The 14,923-nt window shown below is 47.7% G+C and overlaps 1 protein-coding gene across 2 annotated transcripts in view; it reads right to left on the reverse strand.

Moving 5' to 3' along the window:
* The window catches only part of RANBP17 (RAN binding protein 17), a 235,346-nt gene extending 221,499 nt beyond the window's left edge, over window positions 1–13,847 (reverse strand). Inside the window, exons 1-3 of one of the 2 annotated variants that reach the window (XM_075900151.1) lie at window positions 13,732–13,847; window positions 3,949–4,095; window positions 429–519 (exon numbers count right to left, since the gene is read on the reverse strand). In XM_075900151.1, coding sequence (XP_075756266.1) covers window positions 429–519; window positions 3,949–4,095; window positions 13,732–13,749 — 256 coding nt within the window. In that variant the 5' untranslated portion in view covers window positions 13,750–13,847. Of the gene's footprint in view, window positions 1–428; window positions 520–3,948; window positions 4,096–13,731 lie in introns of those variants that run through there. The other variant, XM_025181074.2, reaches the window with a different exon arrangement.
* Window positions 13,848–14,923: the final 1,076 nt, after the last annotated feature.

The raw sequence follows: 14,923 nt of genomic DNA on the forward strand, positions 1-14,923 counted from the left end.
GTTGGGAGCAGGAAATGAGTTCCATCATGTCAAGCCCCTGTACAAGAGTAAGGGACAGCAAAAAAGGGCCCTGTTCTCTCTCTTTTACACTGACATAGCCAGGTTCTCCTTCTTTTATCCAATAAAGCACAGAAAGCATTTAACTTAGTTTCCAGGTCCCAGCAAGAGTTTACTGCTCTGGCAACTAGAAAACCAAGGTTTGAAATTGAGGAAATTTGATTTGGAAGTGAACAGAAAAAAATAAATGCAGAACCTGACAGCATCAGGTTTAGAGTCATTCTCTGACTACAAATGCACTTTAAAAAAATAGTTACAGATAAATAGACAGAAGGGCAGACCGGAGTGTTCACTGAATAGTACTATGGTGATATGAACATGGAGAATATATAGGTGCCATTATTTTAATAGAAATAATACAAGTTACTTACTGATGTCAATTCTTTGTTCGATGGGTAAAGGAGTTGTTCTGCTTACAAGTTTAGAGAGGCATGTTGCTGCTAGAAGCTGAGAATAAGATGTCTATAGAAACAAACACAATACCATTTTATTTTTAAAAATAGGTTATGCCAAAGGAAAGGAGAACAAGCCATAGGATTACAGTTGGTCAGACAATGATTTGGCTATATACTTGATATACTAAAAATTAAACATAAATACTGTATAGTCATTTTAAAAATCACTACAAATTCCAAGATCTAGGAGATAAGAGGATCCTTCCATTCTCCACTGCACCTCCTCAGGAAAAATGTAGTCTTGTGATTGCAACTACTTTTCCAACAACACTTACCCATTCTTATCACTGGGCTGAATTTTTTAATCTTTCAAATCTTTGGTTTTAAATCATTTGACGTTTCATAGCTAAGGGACAAATCTGTCACACCCAAGAATTAGTCACGAGAATCCTGTGTTCAGAGATCTTATGTCTTGATTTGCTTTTGTTTCTTTAATATTCATGATTTTTAGCATTTGAGGTTTTTTGTGCAGGAGGGTAAAAATAAGCTTCATTACAGCCTTGAAGGCTGAAAAGGTAAACTAAGGTCTTCATGTGAGATCAGAAGACATGTGATCTTTAACTTCTTTAGCAATGCCATAGATCAGACCAGACACCTCTCTATGAAAACTGTAATCTGTCTTGGACTCAAACTCCTTAAAGGTAGTCTTTAACTCAACAAATCAAGTTGGGGGTTGCAAAGATGATTTGGGCAAAATCAACATTCAAAACAGGTACACTGTAATTTTGCTCACTTTCAATTCAATAATTGTATCATCCTAATTGCATACAGCAAAGACGAGAAGATCACACTGCAATACACAACTTTAAACCTTCCAACATTACATTACTTGATAGTTTAATGACAAACATGATCTTAAAACTGCATTCTTAGAACTTGCATACCATACAGTAGTCAAAAAAACACTGGGCCATATTATTAGCTGTTTCACTGAGATGAAAAGTGTTGGAAAGAAAGCACTGCTCTATCCCACCTTTTCATTCCCTTGATCTTGGGCCTGCTGGAATACAAAACAGCAATAGGCTGCTTTAAGCTTTTAGTGGACTCACAGGGAGCACTGCACCAGTCCCAGATCAGCAATGCACTCTGCACCTGTCTATCTCCACCTCTGGCATACCCCCTTCCTCGCCATTCCAACTGGGGATATGAATGACTAGTCAACTAGTTGCTTCCCCTCCGCCCCTTGCTGCCTCTATCAAGAGGGTGTTTCAAAGTGGAAGTGCGGCATGCAGCCCGGGGCCAGCTGGGGTGTCCGGGCTGCATGTGGTATTTCACAGCGGCAGTGCTGCGTAGAGCTCAGGGTCTGTCGCTTTGAAACGCCACGTGCAGCCCGGAGCCAGCAGTTCTGTGTGGAGTGCAGGCCCGTACTCCCCACAGTGCTTTAGCCTTTGATGTGTAGCAACAGTCCCGGGGCTGTTGCTACACTTCAAAGGCAGAGGTGCCCCCAATAGCAAATTGCATTGACTATTCGATTAGCCAATTAATCTAAATTTAACATCCCTAACTCCAATCCGTATGCAACCTCTCTTGCTGGGAAAGTCCCTAGCTGTCCCTTTAGTGTGTCTTTCCACTTGCTTTGTGCTGCTGAGTTGGGCTTCATAATCTGGTTGAAAATCTGGCAGGAACATGGATGTTGCTGGATCAGAAAGCCCCTGTATCAGGAGTCTCGTGGCAGAAAGCGGAGCTGGGAGCTCAGCAGCCTGAGTTGCGCAGGGCAGAGGAGTCTCAGCAGCTCCAGGACGGCACTTCTCAAAAGCTGCATGCATCTTTCCCTTCCCAAGAAGGCAAGCTTTTGTAATGTTATGCTGATGCCACTGTGCCTAATGCATGTTTAGTAGGAATTCCTTTCTTCTTCCCTCTGTGTGTTTCCTTACTCTACTAATATTGGGGTGCCCTTATCCTATCAATCTATATATTAGAGATTTGTGTGTCTATTTGCTACCCTGATTGTTCAAGAAATACTCCTAAATGGTAAGAGATAGGACCACCAAATTTGGTGTGTAGCTTCCTCTTCTCCTAACTTAAAGCAAGATCAGAGTTTGGCTGTGCAAGGAAAACCGGACGCGCCGAGAAAGGGACTGTTTTCCATAATGTGGAAAGGAAGAGGCTGTTCAGATGTCCAATGTGTGATACTAACTTTAAATATTTTAATTTTTCCTCCATTGAGGAACTCATTTTGCAACATCTATGGCAATAACCAAGTTGTATCCTATAATCATAAACAGAATTTACAATTCCTTAAGCATCCATTAGCATGATAGATATGTCCGGTTCTTCAAAGACATTACTAATTATCTCAATGATTTCTAGATAATGGGCAAGTCTTAGGCTGGGGTAGGCAAAAGGGCCTCCACGGGCTGAATGGCTTGGGGGACAGAAGGGGGAGCATATGAAGTCTCCTCCCACCCCAGGGGCCTGGGCACCTAGGGGGAACCTCTGGGGGGGGGGGAGGCAAAGACTTCACGCACTCGTCCACCCCCTGACCAATCACAGTCTGTGGGTGAGGAAGCAGGGAAATATCCTGGTCCTGCCCTCTTCCACTTGAGGCCCCGCCCCTTCCGGAGCAGCCTGGAGCCACTTCAAAAATTTCTGAAGTGTCCCCCAGCAAAAAATGATTGACCACCCGTGTCTTAGGCACTTCATTTGAAATAATAATGTTTCCAAAACACAGTAAGGATTATGAAGGACTGAGAATGACTATTTTCTCAGAGTTCATTCCTCCACCACCTTTTAAACCTGAGGAAATATCTGCACAGAAAATATCAGTACAATATATTTAACTCTAAAAAGTAAACTGAAAAAAATGCTAAGAGACCGATTTAAACTGAAACAAGAGAAAAATATAATTTAAATCTTTTCGCACCATTCTTACCTTGTCCCGCTATAATTTGTAGGAGGAAAGAGCAGAGGGTACTTAGGTGTAAAAGTGTTGGAGCAAATCATGTTGAGGTGCAATAAAGAGCAATGGGCCTAAAACCCCTTTCATTTGAGGTTCCTAGTAGAGATGTTACAAATTGTTTAATACGGTAACCATGTAACTGCTAAAAAACATCTTATCAGTTACATGGTTACATGCACTGCAGGATCTGCAGTAAAAAGCTAAGCTTATAAAGCTTAGCTTTATACTGCAGAGGCCACAGCGAAGCACTCCCAGGAGCAGGGTGGTCAGTCCAAGGAGGCTTCACTGGGAGCCAGCTGAGTTTAACTGATACTATTAACCGATAAGCTATCTACTTTCTAATTCTGTGAGTCCCACAAAGCTCACTCTCGAATACCAATTTGTGTGTTGATAGATTTGCTGGACTTTTATTTATGAAGGAAAAAATCAAATGTATTGCATTTACTCTGATATTACCTGGACCTCCATTATGGGCCTTCACCAGCTGATACATTCATGCTTATATCATCAGATTATACCCGTCTCAAAGGTACTTACTGTTCCTTGTTCTAGTAAAAGTTGACATTGGCTGAGACATTCAGGACTGTCAATAAGTTCTAAGAGCACCTTCTCCGCTTGTATCCGCTGTGCGAGATCAGTCCCCTCATAGAGTTGATTACATAGTACTTCTAGCTCTGCCAAACTCTGTTAAGAAACAACAATACTGAAACCTTCACACAGGACTTTAAAGATCTTTTTTAAGATTCACAGTATTGGCAATTTACAGCCATCAACATATATACCCAGTATGAAATGCATATAGTATGAAATGCTACCTACACTCAGTGTAATCAAACCCCTTCAGTTTCATTTCCCCAAAATTCCTATTGCAGTAATTCACTGAATTCAAGAATTTGTGACACCAAACTCCAGTGAAATATATATGCAAAAGAGACAGATGTTATGTTCCTCAGCACTAACATGGAAGACATGATATCCGTGATTAAGTAACACAACACACCCAATTAGTTTATCATGATCTACTCCTAATTTACAACAGAAACAATAGATCGAGTGATGTAAATAAAAAGAATCCAAATTTCACATGTATTTTAAAAAAAGACTGCTCTCAGACATCAGCTGTACATTCCAAACACAGTGAAAGTAAGCTTTAAATCAACAGTTAAGTGTATAAATAGCACAAAAATTTTGTGACCTATTGACTGTGAAGTCAATATTTGAAATCACAGTGAAGAAAGTACTAAATGTTAAAAGGAGTTAAAAATAAGATGAGGTACTTTTTAGAGTGATAATTCAACACAAAAGGAAAGAAAGAATCAATAAGACACTGTTTAAAAGGAAACCAAATGAAGATTGAAGACTAGATTGAAATCTATGCAAGACCAACATAAAGTCACTGAGTCTCTATATAGGCCCATGCTTACTATAAAGCATAAGTCTTTGAAAGACTGATGCCCCAGTCTACAAATATTTCAGCTGTCACTTCATATTTAACATTTCTTTAAAGTAGAGGTAAGTATTGTTAGCTATTATTCTGAGTAACTATTTGAATGAGAAATTAAAATTCTCACTCCCCCTTCCTTCCCCACTTCATGGGAAGGAGAATGCTTCAGCTGGTAGATTTAGAGACTGAGAAAGGAATTTTTCAAGCTAATTTTCAAAGCTGAGGGTATGTCTTTGCTGGAAATGAAGGTAGTAGTGAAGATTAGGGATGTAAAAGGTTAACTGGTTAGCCTGTAGGAGCTGGAGCAGATCCCCGCCCACCTGGAGCAGAGGGCTGCTCCAGCCCTACAGGGCACACTGGGACATCCCCTTGTCCATGGCAAGTCCAGCGCTCCCCCGCCACAGATAACGCAGTGTCCCAGCATGCACGTGCTAGCAGCTGGCTGCTGAGCCCAGGCAGTGGCTCCGGGTGCGGCAGCGATACCAGCAGTGGCTCCGGGACCTGGGCATAAGGTTAGTGGGGGAAGGGGATTGGGTTAGAGCGGGGGGGGGGAGCTGTCTGGCTCTGAGAAGGGGGGGGGTGCACATGACGTGCCAGCTACTCAGCGCGCATGCGCCCCAGCGCCTGAAGGGAGACCTGCGGCTGTAGCGGCGGCAGTGGCTCCGGGACCCAAGAATTAGGTTAGAGTGGGGGAGGGGGTCCCTGGCTCTAGTCTGGGGGAGGGGAGGAGAAAGGAGGATTGGATTCGGGGGGGGTGGGAGTGCGAACAGCATCCCAGCCAGAACGTTTCAAGGCTGACCTCGGCACCTGGAGGGAGGTGCGTGTGGCTGTAGTACCGGGTCTGCCTCCGGGATCTGAAAATTAGGTTTGAGCGGGGGGCGGGGGACTGGAATGGGAGGGGGCGGTGCCTGGCTCGGGGGGGTGGGTGGGAATTGGGTTGGAGGAGGTGTGTGCCTGGCTCTGGGGAAGGGAAGAGGTATTGGGTTAGAGCAGGGGGTGTGCCTGGGGGAGGAGAGGGGAAGAGCAGCCACCGTGCTTCCTAAGACCTGGGATCGCCAGGTACTGGCCCCAACTGTCTCTGTCCCCTCCTCCTGGCCAGACCCCCCACGAGTACCCTGCCCCAGCAACCTGTCCCCTGCTCCCACCAGCACAGTTGGGGCCACATTAGTGAGGCTTGGGGGCTTTTGGAACGGGTGTTCTTTTGCATCTCACTTGCGTGGCCCCATCTGACTTTTCTGTGGGTCAGTGACCCCGATTCAAAACAGGTTCGCGCCGGATCTGAGAGCTCAGCCGCTCCCCACTCCGGACAGAGGCTGCTGTATCAGAGGCAGCAGTGCAGATCAACAGACAGCCAGTCCACAAGGGGAGTTGGTTTTTAAACTGGCTCCCCTGGTAGAGCAGCTCCCACCTGGCATCCTGCATTGCTGCTTCTGATACAGAGGCAACAGTGCAGAGTGGCAGGGGGCTCCTCCAGAGTGGGGCCGGAGTGCACTGGTTGCTGGCCCATGCCCAGGGAATACAGAATAGTCGAGTAATGGATAAGGATTCGTGAGGTTAATTGACTATTCAACTAACTGATATTTAACATCCCAACTGCATGTATGGGACAACCAGCAGTGGCTGCAAAACTTCCTAATGCGCAAGGCCACTTTCACAAAACTTTGAGAATGGCGTTCCCTACCCCGCCCCAAAGCACAGGGACATTCAAATCAGACTCACTCCGAACAGTGGAAAAGCATGTGGCAATTGCCCTGTGGAAGCTTGCAACACCAGATAGCTACCGGTTAGTTGGGAAGCAACGCAGTGTGGAGAAAACAGTGGGGACAGTTATTATACAAATAGCCAAGCAATCAATATGATTCTGCTACGTAGAGAAGTGCCTCTGGGAAACGTGGATGCCACAGTGGAGGGCTTTGCTGCGATAGGGTTCACTAACTGCGGAGAGGCAATAGACAGAATGCACATTCCCATCCTGCCATCCGACCACCTTGCCAAGGAGTACATAAAGCGCAAGTAGTACTTCTCAATGGTGCTGCAGGCACTGGTGCACCACAAGGGCCATTTCACTGACATCAACGTGGGATGGTCAGGAAAGATGCCTGATGCATACATCTTTAGGAACTTCAAACTTTTCTGGGGCTTTTCCTGTTTACCTGGAGAGCAGTACAGGAACAAGTTCTGGAAGAGCGGCCTCAGCAGGGCACTGTGGGATGCCTCCCAGAAGCCAAGAATGTCAGCTGTCTCAATGCTGGGTCTACACTACCATGAATTTGACCATGCAATGTCAAATTTTGTGTAACTCCTTGTGAAAAGCAGGAGTACTGAAATGGAATTCAGAGGTCCTTAAAGTCAATGGAATGGGCTCAGTAATGTGGACTCATTGTTTAGAAAAATCGACCTTATGCTGCTAAATTTGACCTAAACTCCTGGGCTATGTCTACACTGCCCCCTCTTGAGCAAAAGAAATGCAAATGAGGCGAAGCGTGGAACGTTCCCGTGCCTTGTTTGCATAATTAATGAGGCTCCATTTTTGCACAAGAGGCTTTTGCGCAGAAAGGAGCCATCTACATGGCTCTTTTTTGCACAAAAATCCCCTCTTGCGCAAGAGCCATTCTTCCTCTTTTTTTTTCCAGGAAGAATGGCTCTTGCGCAAGAGTGGTTTTTTGCACAAAAGCCTCGTGAGCATAAACAGAGCCTCATTCATTATGCAAATGGGGCATGGCGATATTCCACACTTTACCTCATTTGCATATTTTTTGTGCAGAAGGGGGCAGTGCAGACATAGCCCTGGTGTAAACCAGGTGTTAGAGATGAGCATCTCCAAAGTTTCCTCTAAACTGTGTAGCTGTGCAACTGCTCAGCTATTTTCTGAACCCTGCTTAAAGGTTCAAAGCTCCTCATGCAGGTAGGGAGCTCAGTTGACTGGTGAGGAGCAGGACATCTGTAAATAGCAGCTAAACCCTGCCGGGTGCTGAACTGAGGAGCTCCCAGAGCAGAGAAGTAGATGAGATAAGCGGACGAGATAAGGAGGCAATAAGTGTCGAGAGTAATTCATTAATTTATTTGGGGGAAAGTCAGAGGGGAGGGGAGTTTGGAGAGTCCAGTCTACCACAGGAGAGCGAGAGAGAGAGAGAGGCCGAAACCCAGCAGTCTCTTCAACCCTCCTGGCCTGGTAAGGGACTCACTGCATAGGGTAGATGCGTATTGACATCTGTGCAGTGAGGTGGAGGCAGGGGCAGTTTGTTTGGGGTGTTCTGACTCACTGCAGTCCTCTCTGTTAGGCTGGGTTGGAGGCAGGCTGCATGTTGTGTGTGTGTGTGTGTGTGTGTGCTGGGAGGACATTTGCATGATTGCATTTCAAGCAAAGTTTACAGAGGTGTTAATGACTTAAAATAAGAAAAAATTCTTTTAACAAATTTTTTTGGAGTGTTGCAGATATCTAAAACTCTGAATTTAATAATTTTTTAAAATCCTGTGTTACTCATTACTAGATGGCAAGTTGTATTGCATTAAGGCCCAATCTTTGCTATGTGGTAGAATTCTGGATCTTATGAGTCAGAAGTAGCAAGTACTAGGCATGATGCTAGTTTAATAGGATGAAACCTTATTTGCAAGCTCTTTGAAACATGCAGCTGTCTACCAATTCTGAAGCCATATGTTAATTTGTTCTGGGGCATATATATATGGGGATAGGGAAGAAGCGACTAATCAATTAGTGATGACTACCCGATAAGCCTAGGCTTATCAGAAAGAGGCATCAAGGGGGGCAGCAGGAGCCGGTACTGGGGGGAGCCAGTTTAAAAGCCGCTTCCCCCCAGCACCATCTCCTCGGGGAGGAGGGGCACGAGGGGAGGCAGAGGCACAGTGGGAGACCTGGCACAAGCCAGGACTCAGCTGTCCTGACTCACACCCAGTCCCAGATGCTGCACCTCTGCTTTTTAAATGTAGTAATCGCCACTATATTTAAAAGGCAGAGCCACAGCAGGGTTCAATACTGCACCTCTGCCTTTTAAATGTAGTACAAGCCGAGCAGTTCTTACTACATTTTAAAAGACAGAGCCACAGCGAGGTTAGCGCCCAGCTCTGGGAGCTAACCCCGCTGTAGCTCTGCACTTTCCCCCCTTATTGGCTAGTCAAGCAGTCGATGGAAATTCCATCAACAACCTGATTAGCTGATTAAACGCAATTTAACATCCTTAGGACACATCCGCACGCTACCTCAATATTGGTGTTGCACGTAAGAAATTTCAACCCACCCAAAAGAAAATTCAGCTGCCCAAGGATAGAAAATGTTACAAGGAACACTCAGAATCTCCTGAAGAGAAAATGTTTCCCTTCCAAGCAACTCATTCCTGAGGTCACATTAAAAGGGAATATTTATTTATTCCTATAGAAATAAATATAAACTGATAAATGAAAATAAGATCCTGAAAAAATATGTATACTAGCTCCCAAAATAGACTAATTCAAAGGAATTAAACTCACTTCTGCCCAACACTCACCAACAGCATGTTTGTTGACTGCCTCGGAGAATTCTAATAGATGGGTGAGGCATGATTTTCCCTTTACCAATGCCATGTTGACTCTTCTCCCATATATTCTGTTCATCTTTTTATTTAATTCTACTGGTGTGTATATTCTTTGACAGCAAATCATAATTTTGTTTAATTCCAATTCTTATCAGTAGTTTTGATGGGAAACTTCTGTGTGCATTACTGACTCACGTGTACAGATTATTTAATAGAATCATAGAACCCTAGGGATGGAAGAAACCTCAGAAGGTCATCATGTCCAACTCCCTGCTAAAAGCAGGACCAACTCCAACTCAATCATCCCATCCAGGGCTTTGTCAGGTAACTTCCCTAGGTAACCCATTCCAGTACTTCACTACCCTCCTAGTGAATAGTTTTTCCTAATATCCAACTTGGACCTCTCCCACTTCAACTTGAGACCATTGCTCCTTGTTCTGTCATCTGTCACCACTGAGAATAGCCTCTCCACATCCTCTTTGGAACACCTCTCTCCCCCTTCACAGCAATTGCCTTGTGGAAGATTGCAACACCAGACAACTTCTTAATAAAAGAAAGCAATCTGCATTAAAACAACCATTAAAACCAAATCATAATAACTAATCATATATTAGTTATCTTAGTACTATTCATTCTGGATGATGAGCCTAGGAGGAGCTATTTCTCATCAGTTTCAAATAGATTTTACACTATCTTACATTTATATTCCCTGGCTCTGATCTCCCAACAATTACATTACTATGCAGCAATGTGTCTCCGAATAAACAATTTTATTAAAACCCTTACCCTTCTCACCACATTAACTATCCAAATGATGCACTGAAAAAAATTCAGTCCACTTTTCTTACAGCATGGCCCATTTGGACTATTTCCGATACAGAAGAGAGCTAAGGGATTATATCCCCTGGGAAAGTGCACACTTTCAAGTATGTGTTTGCTAATTATTAGCACAAATTAACACTCAGGATTCTTCATTTAAAAAAAAACCCCTCAGTTCACGATGCAGACAACTAAAGCTACTTCTAAACAAAAGCACCCATTCCTAAACAAAGACTCCACATCAAAAATCAATCAATCAATCTCTCTAGCTAACATTTTTCTCCTAAAAGCATGCCTTCAACATCCGTAGAAATGTTGGCCCCAGTCAATCTCTGATGATGAAACCCATGAGATGACTTCAGGGGAGAACCCTTCTGTGAGATCTTCTGATGGCTATGCACCCCATATCTCCATGCCCCTCCCATGAGGCAGAAAAAAAGGCCTTTCATTTAACCAGTCTCCCAGGGACCACACACTGGCTTAGAACCTCACTAGGTGGGTGGTCTGTGGAAAAGATAACATTTTTTGAATCTGCATGATCTTTTCTGACTAAATTGTGCAAGGCTGAAGGAGGAACACCGTGTGTCCACTGACACTCCAGTCCAGCCACTCCACTTCCATTTTCTCCTTTGTGGGATATGTAGAAAGGACGGGAGACAGTGCTTCAGAAACGGCCACCTCCACTTTCAGAGAGGGGCAAGATCCAGGTGCTGAAGACACCCTTTCCATGCAGATCTAGACGAGGACAAAAGGCTCAGGCCACCTCTTCACTCCGGGAAAAATCAACCTTCTGGAGTTCAATTTAAGATAAGACCCACTAAATGAAACTCAGAGGGTGCCCCTATCAGCAGCCGGTAGTCCTGGTCCTGCAAAAAGTAAGAGAAGCCAACAGAAACATTTGTTCCCATCAGCCTCCTACTGTGGGTACTTCGATTCCAACTACATAATTAACGTAGCTGCAGTTGCGTATCTTGATTCGACCTTCCCCTGTACTGTAGACCTGGCCTTAAAGGCTATGTCTACACAGCAATATTATTTCAAAATAACTAGAGTTATTTCAAAATAATACAGTCTACGGCTACACAGCCAGCAGTTATTTTTACATAATGTCAAAATACTATCAAGCTAGAGGACTTCTTACTCCTACTCCTGTAACCCTCATTTTATGAGGAGTAAGGGAAGTTGGAGGTAGAGTGCTCTATTTCGAAATAAGTGCTGTGTAGACAACACCAAAACTCGGAATAAGCTATTTTGAAATAAGCTACACAATTGACATAGCTCAATTTGCGTACCTTATTTCAAGTTAAGCCCTGCCATGTAGACATGCCCAAATTGTTCAAGGTGAAATTTAGGGGTTTTAAAAATCCTATGACCAGGGCTCGACAAATCACTGAATCTACTCACCTGTGGCGAATAGATTTCAGCCGGTTGCCCCGTTCACCGGCGGCGCGAACATGTGCAGTGCGGGGCTGGCGAATAGGTTTCGCTGCCGTTTGTCAAGCCCTGCCTATGACCATAAAATTGGTACAGACTATCTGTCATAAGAGGTTTTTGCTGGAGGAAAACTGTAGAAAAGGTACAAGCTGGTAATAGGGATGTAAGTGACTAGTTGACTACCCAATAAGCATAAGCTTATCAAATAGTCAACTAGTGATGAGACTAGTCGCTTCCTTCCCTTCGCTCCACCACCCTCCCCCCCCCCACAGCATATTGCCTCTATCAGACACAGCAAGGGGGGCAAGCAGGAGCCAGTGCTGGGGGGAGCCAGCGTAAAAGCCAGTTCTCCCCAGCACTGTCTCCATGGGAAGCAGGGGAGGTAGAGGCACATCAGGAAACAGCACAAGTGGGGACTACAGCATCTTCGCTCATGCCACTTTGGTTGCGATACTGCTTTTGAAATGTACAAGAGCCCAACTGGGACACTTGTACATTTCAAGGGCAGGGAGCATGGGGCCTGCCAGGTCCCCTTGGCCCCGCACTCCTTTCAGGGCTTCTGCTTTTGAAATGTACAAGAGCCCCACCAGAACTTAGAAGCCGCATGGAGCACGGGGCCACCTGCGCTCTCTGCGGGGCTTCTACTTTTGAACTGTGGAGGTACCGTTATAGACAAATCGAACAGTCAATGGAAATCTCATCAACTATTCAATTAATTAATTAATCTAAATTGAATCTCCCTAGCTGGTAGGCAGGAACTAACTTGTGTCACCTACTTGGAATGCTGTCAATACTTGGAAATTTGTTATTTAATCAGTCTTGCATTTACTGCATAATATTTCAAAAAGCTAATAAGTAAGACATGCAGAAGGGCACAAATCTCTGCTTCAAGAAACTAAAGTGGATGACCTACTATAGGTATTTTACATTACTTTACATTAGCCTATTTAAAAAAAATAACACTATTACTGTGATGTAAACCACTGACAGATTAGAGAGAAGACACAGGAAACACATTGGGATAATCCTACACACTGCCCCTCGAAGAAGAAATGGGATTTGTCAGAACCCCCTCCCCCACATGCAAGGATACCTGTATTTACCAAATGCACCTCAATCTCATTTGCAATAGCTACAGCAATGCTTTACAAAACACAGCAAGATAGCCAAGGCAAAGGAGTCAGAAGTGCAAAGGTGCCAACAGGATATAAATGACCCAGGGAGCTGAAGCAGGAGTAGAGATGTGTGGGAAATGAAATGCTCCTTCCCTGGACAATTTCATGCCCAACTTTTTGCTTTCATTTTTTCCCCCGGGCATGTCAAATTTTCTGCAGAAGACAAATTCCAGTTCCTGCCCAGCTCTGCCCCTGCTTCCTGTATCAATATGCGCTGCCAATGCCTATGCACTGCCTAGCTGGTTACCTCCCCTACCACTGTCCCCACATCACCCTCCCAGAGATTATTCCTCTGTCCCCCGTTAGTCTGCAGCGTGTCAGGCACCATCTTCCTAGCAACCCCCGTCCCCACCGCCCACCCGCCCTGGCAGCCTTGCAGTGCCCCCTCACTGCAGGCGCCCCTCCCCCACCCACCTTGGGACCCCCCCCCACTGACAAGCCCCTCCCTATCCCTCATGACCCCCCCAGCCCACCCTGGCACACCTCCCCCACCCACCTTGGGACCCCCCCCCACTGACAAGCCCCTCCCTATCCCTCATGACCCCCCCAGCCCACCCTGGCACCCCTCCCCCACCCACCTTGGGACCCCCCCCCACTGACAAGCCCCTCCCTATCCCTCATGACCCCCCCAGCCCACCCCTCCCCCCACTGACAAGCCCCTCCGTATCCCTCATGACCCCCCCAGCCCACCCACCTTGGGACCCCCTCCCCCCACTGACAAGCCCCTCCGTATCCCTCATGACCCCCCAGCCCACCCTGGCCCCCCTCCCCCACACACCTGGCAAGCCCTGCGGTACCCCCCCAACTCGCCCCTCCCCCCAACTCACCCCGGAGCCCCCGCCGCCCCCGGGGCCATCTCGGGCCCGCCCCCGCGCGCCGCACCAGCGCCAACCGCCAGCCCGGCCCGCGGCGCACTGACCTGGACGTGCCGCGCCATCTTCCCGAGCGGCGCCGGGAGCCGGGGGGGGCCGGGCCCGGCCGGGCCAGGGGGCAGCGCGGGGCGGGGCGGGGGGGGATGCAGAGCGCGCCGGGGGAGGGGCGATGCACTGACGGGGAAGGAAGCGAGCGGGGGGGGGGGGGTGCGGCGCAGTGTGCAGGGGGCGGGGCAGCGGCAAGGGGAGGGGCGATGCAGGGGGAGGGGCGGTGTGAAAGGGGGGATGCAGTGTGGAGGTTGGGGGGTGGGGAAGTGCAGGGGGAGGGGGGATGCAGTGGGAAGGGGAGGACAGTGGGGGCAGTGTGAAAGGGGGGATGCAGTGTGGAGGTTGGGGGGTGGGGCAGTGCAGGGGGAGGGGGGATGCAGTGGGAAGGGGAGGACAGTGGGGGCAGTGTGAAAGGGGGGATGCAGTGTGGAGGTTGGGGGGTGGGGAAGTGCAGGGGGAGGGGGGATGCAGTGGGAAGGGGAGGACAGTGGGGGCAGTGTGAAAGGGGAGATGCAGTGTGGAGGTTGGGGGGTGGGGCAGTGCAGGGGGAGGGGGGATGCAGTGGGAAGGGGAGGACAGTGGGGGCAGTGTGAAAGGGGGGATGCAGTGTGGAGGTTGGGGGGTGGGGCAGTGCAGGGGGAGGGGGGATGCAGTGGGAAGGGGAGGACAGTGGGGGCAGTGTGAAAGGGGGGATGCAGTGTGGAGGTTGGGGGGTGGGGCAGTGCAGGGGGAGGGGGGATGCAGTGGGAAGGGGAGGACAGTGGGGGCAGTGTGAAAGGGGGGATGCAGTGTGGAGGTTGGGGGGTGGGGCAGTGCAGGGGGAGGGGGGATGCAGTGGGAAGGGGAGGACAGTGGGGGCAGTGTGAAAGGGGGGATGCAGTGTGGAGGTTGGGGGGTGGGGAAGTGCAGGGGGAGGGGGGATGCAGTGGGAAGGGGAGGACAGTGGGGGCAGTGTGAAAGGGGAGATGCAGTGTGGAGGTTGGGGGGTGGGGCAGTGCAGGGGGAGGGGGGATGCAGTGGGAAGGGGAGGACAGTGGGGGCAGTGTGAAAGGGGGGATGCAGTGTGGAGGTTGGGGGGTGGGGAAGTGCAGGGGGAGGGGGGATGCAGTGGGAAGGGGAGGACAGTGGGGGCAGTGTGAAAGGGGAGATGCAGTGTGGAGGTTGGGGGGTGGGGCAGTGCAGGGGGAGGGG

The sequence above is a fragment of the Pelodiscus sinensis genome, chromosome 17, assembly GCF_049634645.1.
Source record: "Pelodiscus sinensis isolate JC-2024 chromosome 17, ASM4963464v1, whole genome shotgun sequence".
In the NCBI taxonomy this organism is placed as follows: Eukaryota; Metazoa; Chordata; order Testudines; family Trionychidae; genus Pelodiscus; species Pelodiscus sinensis.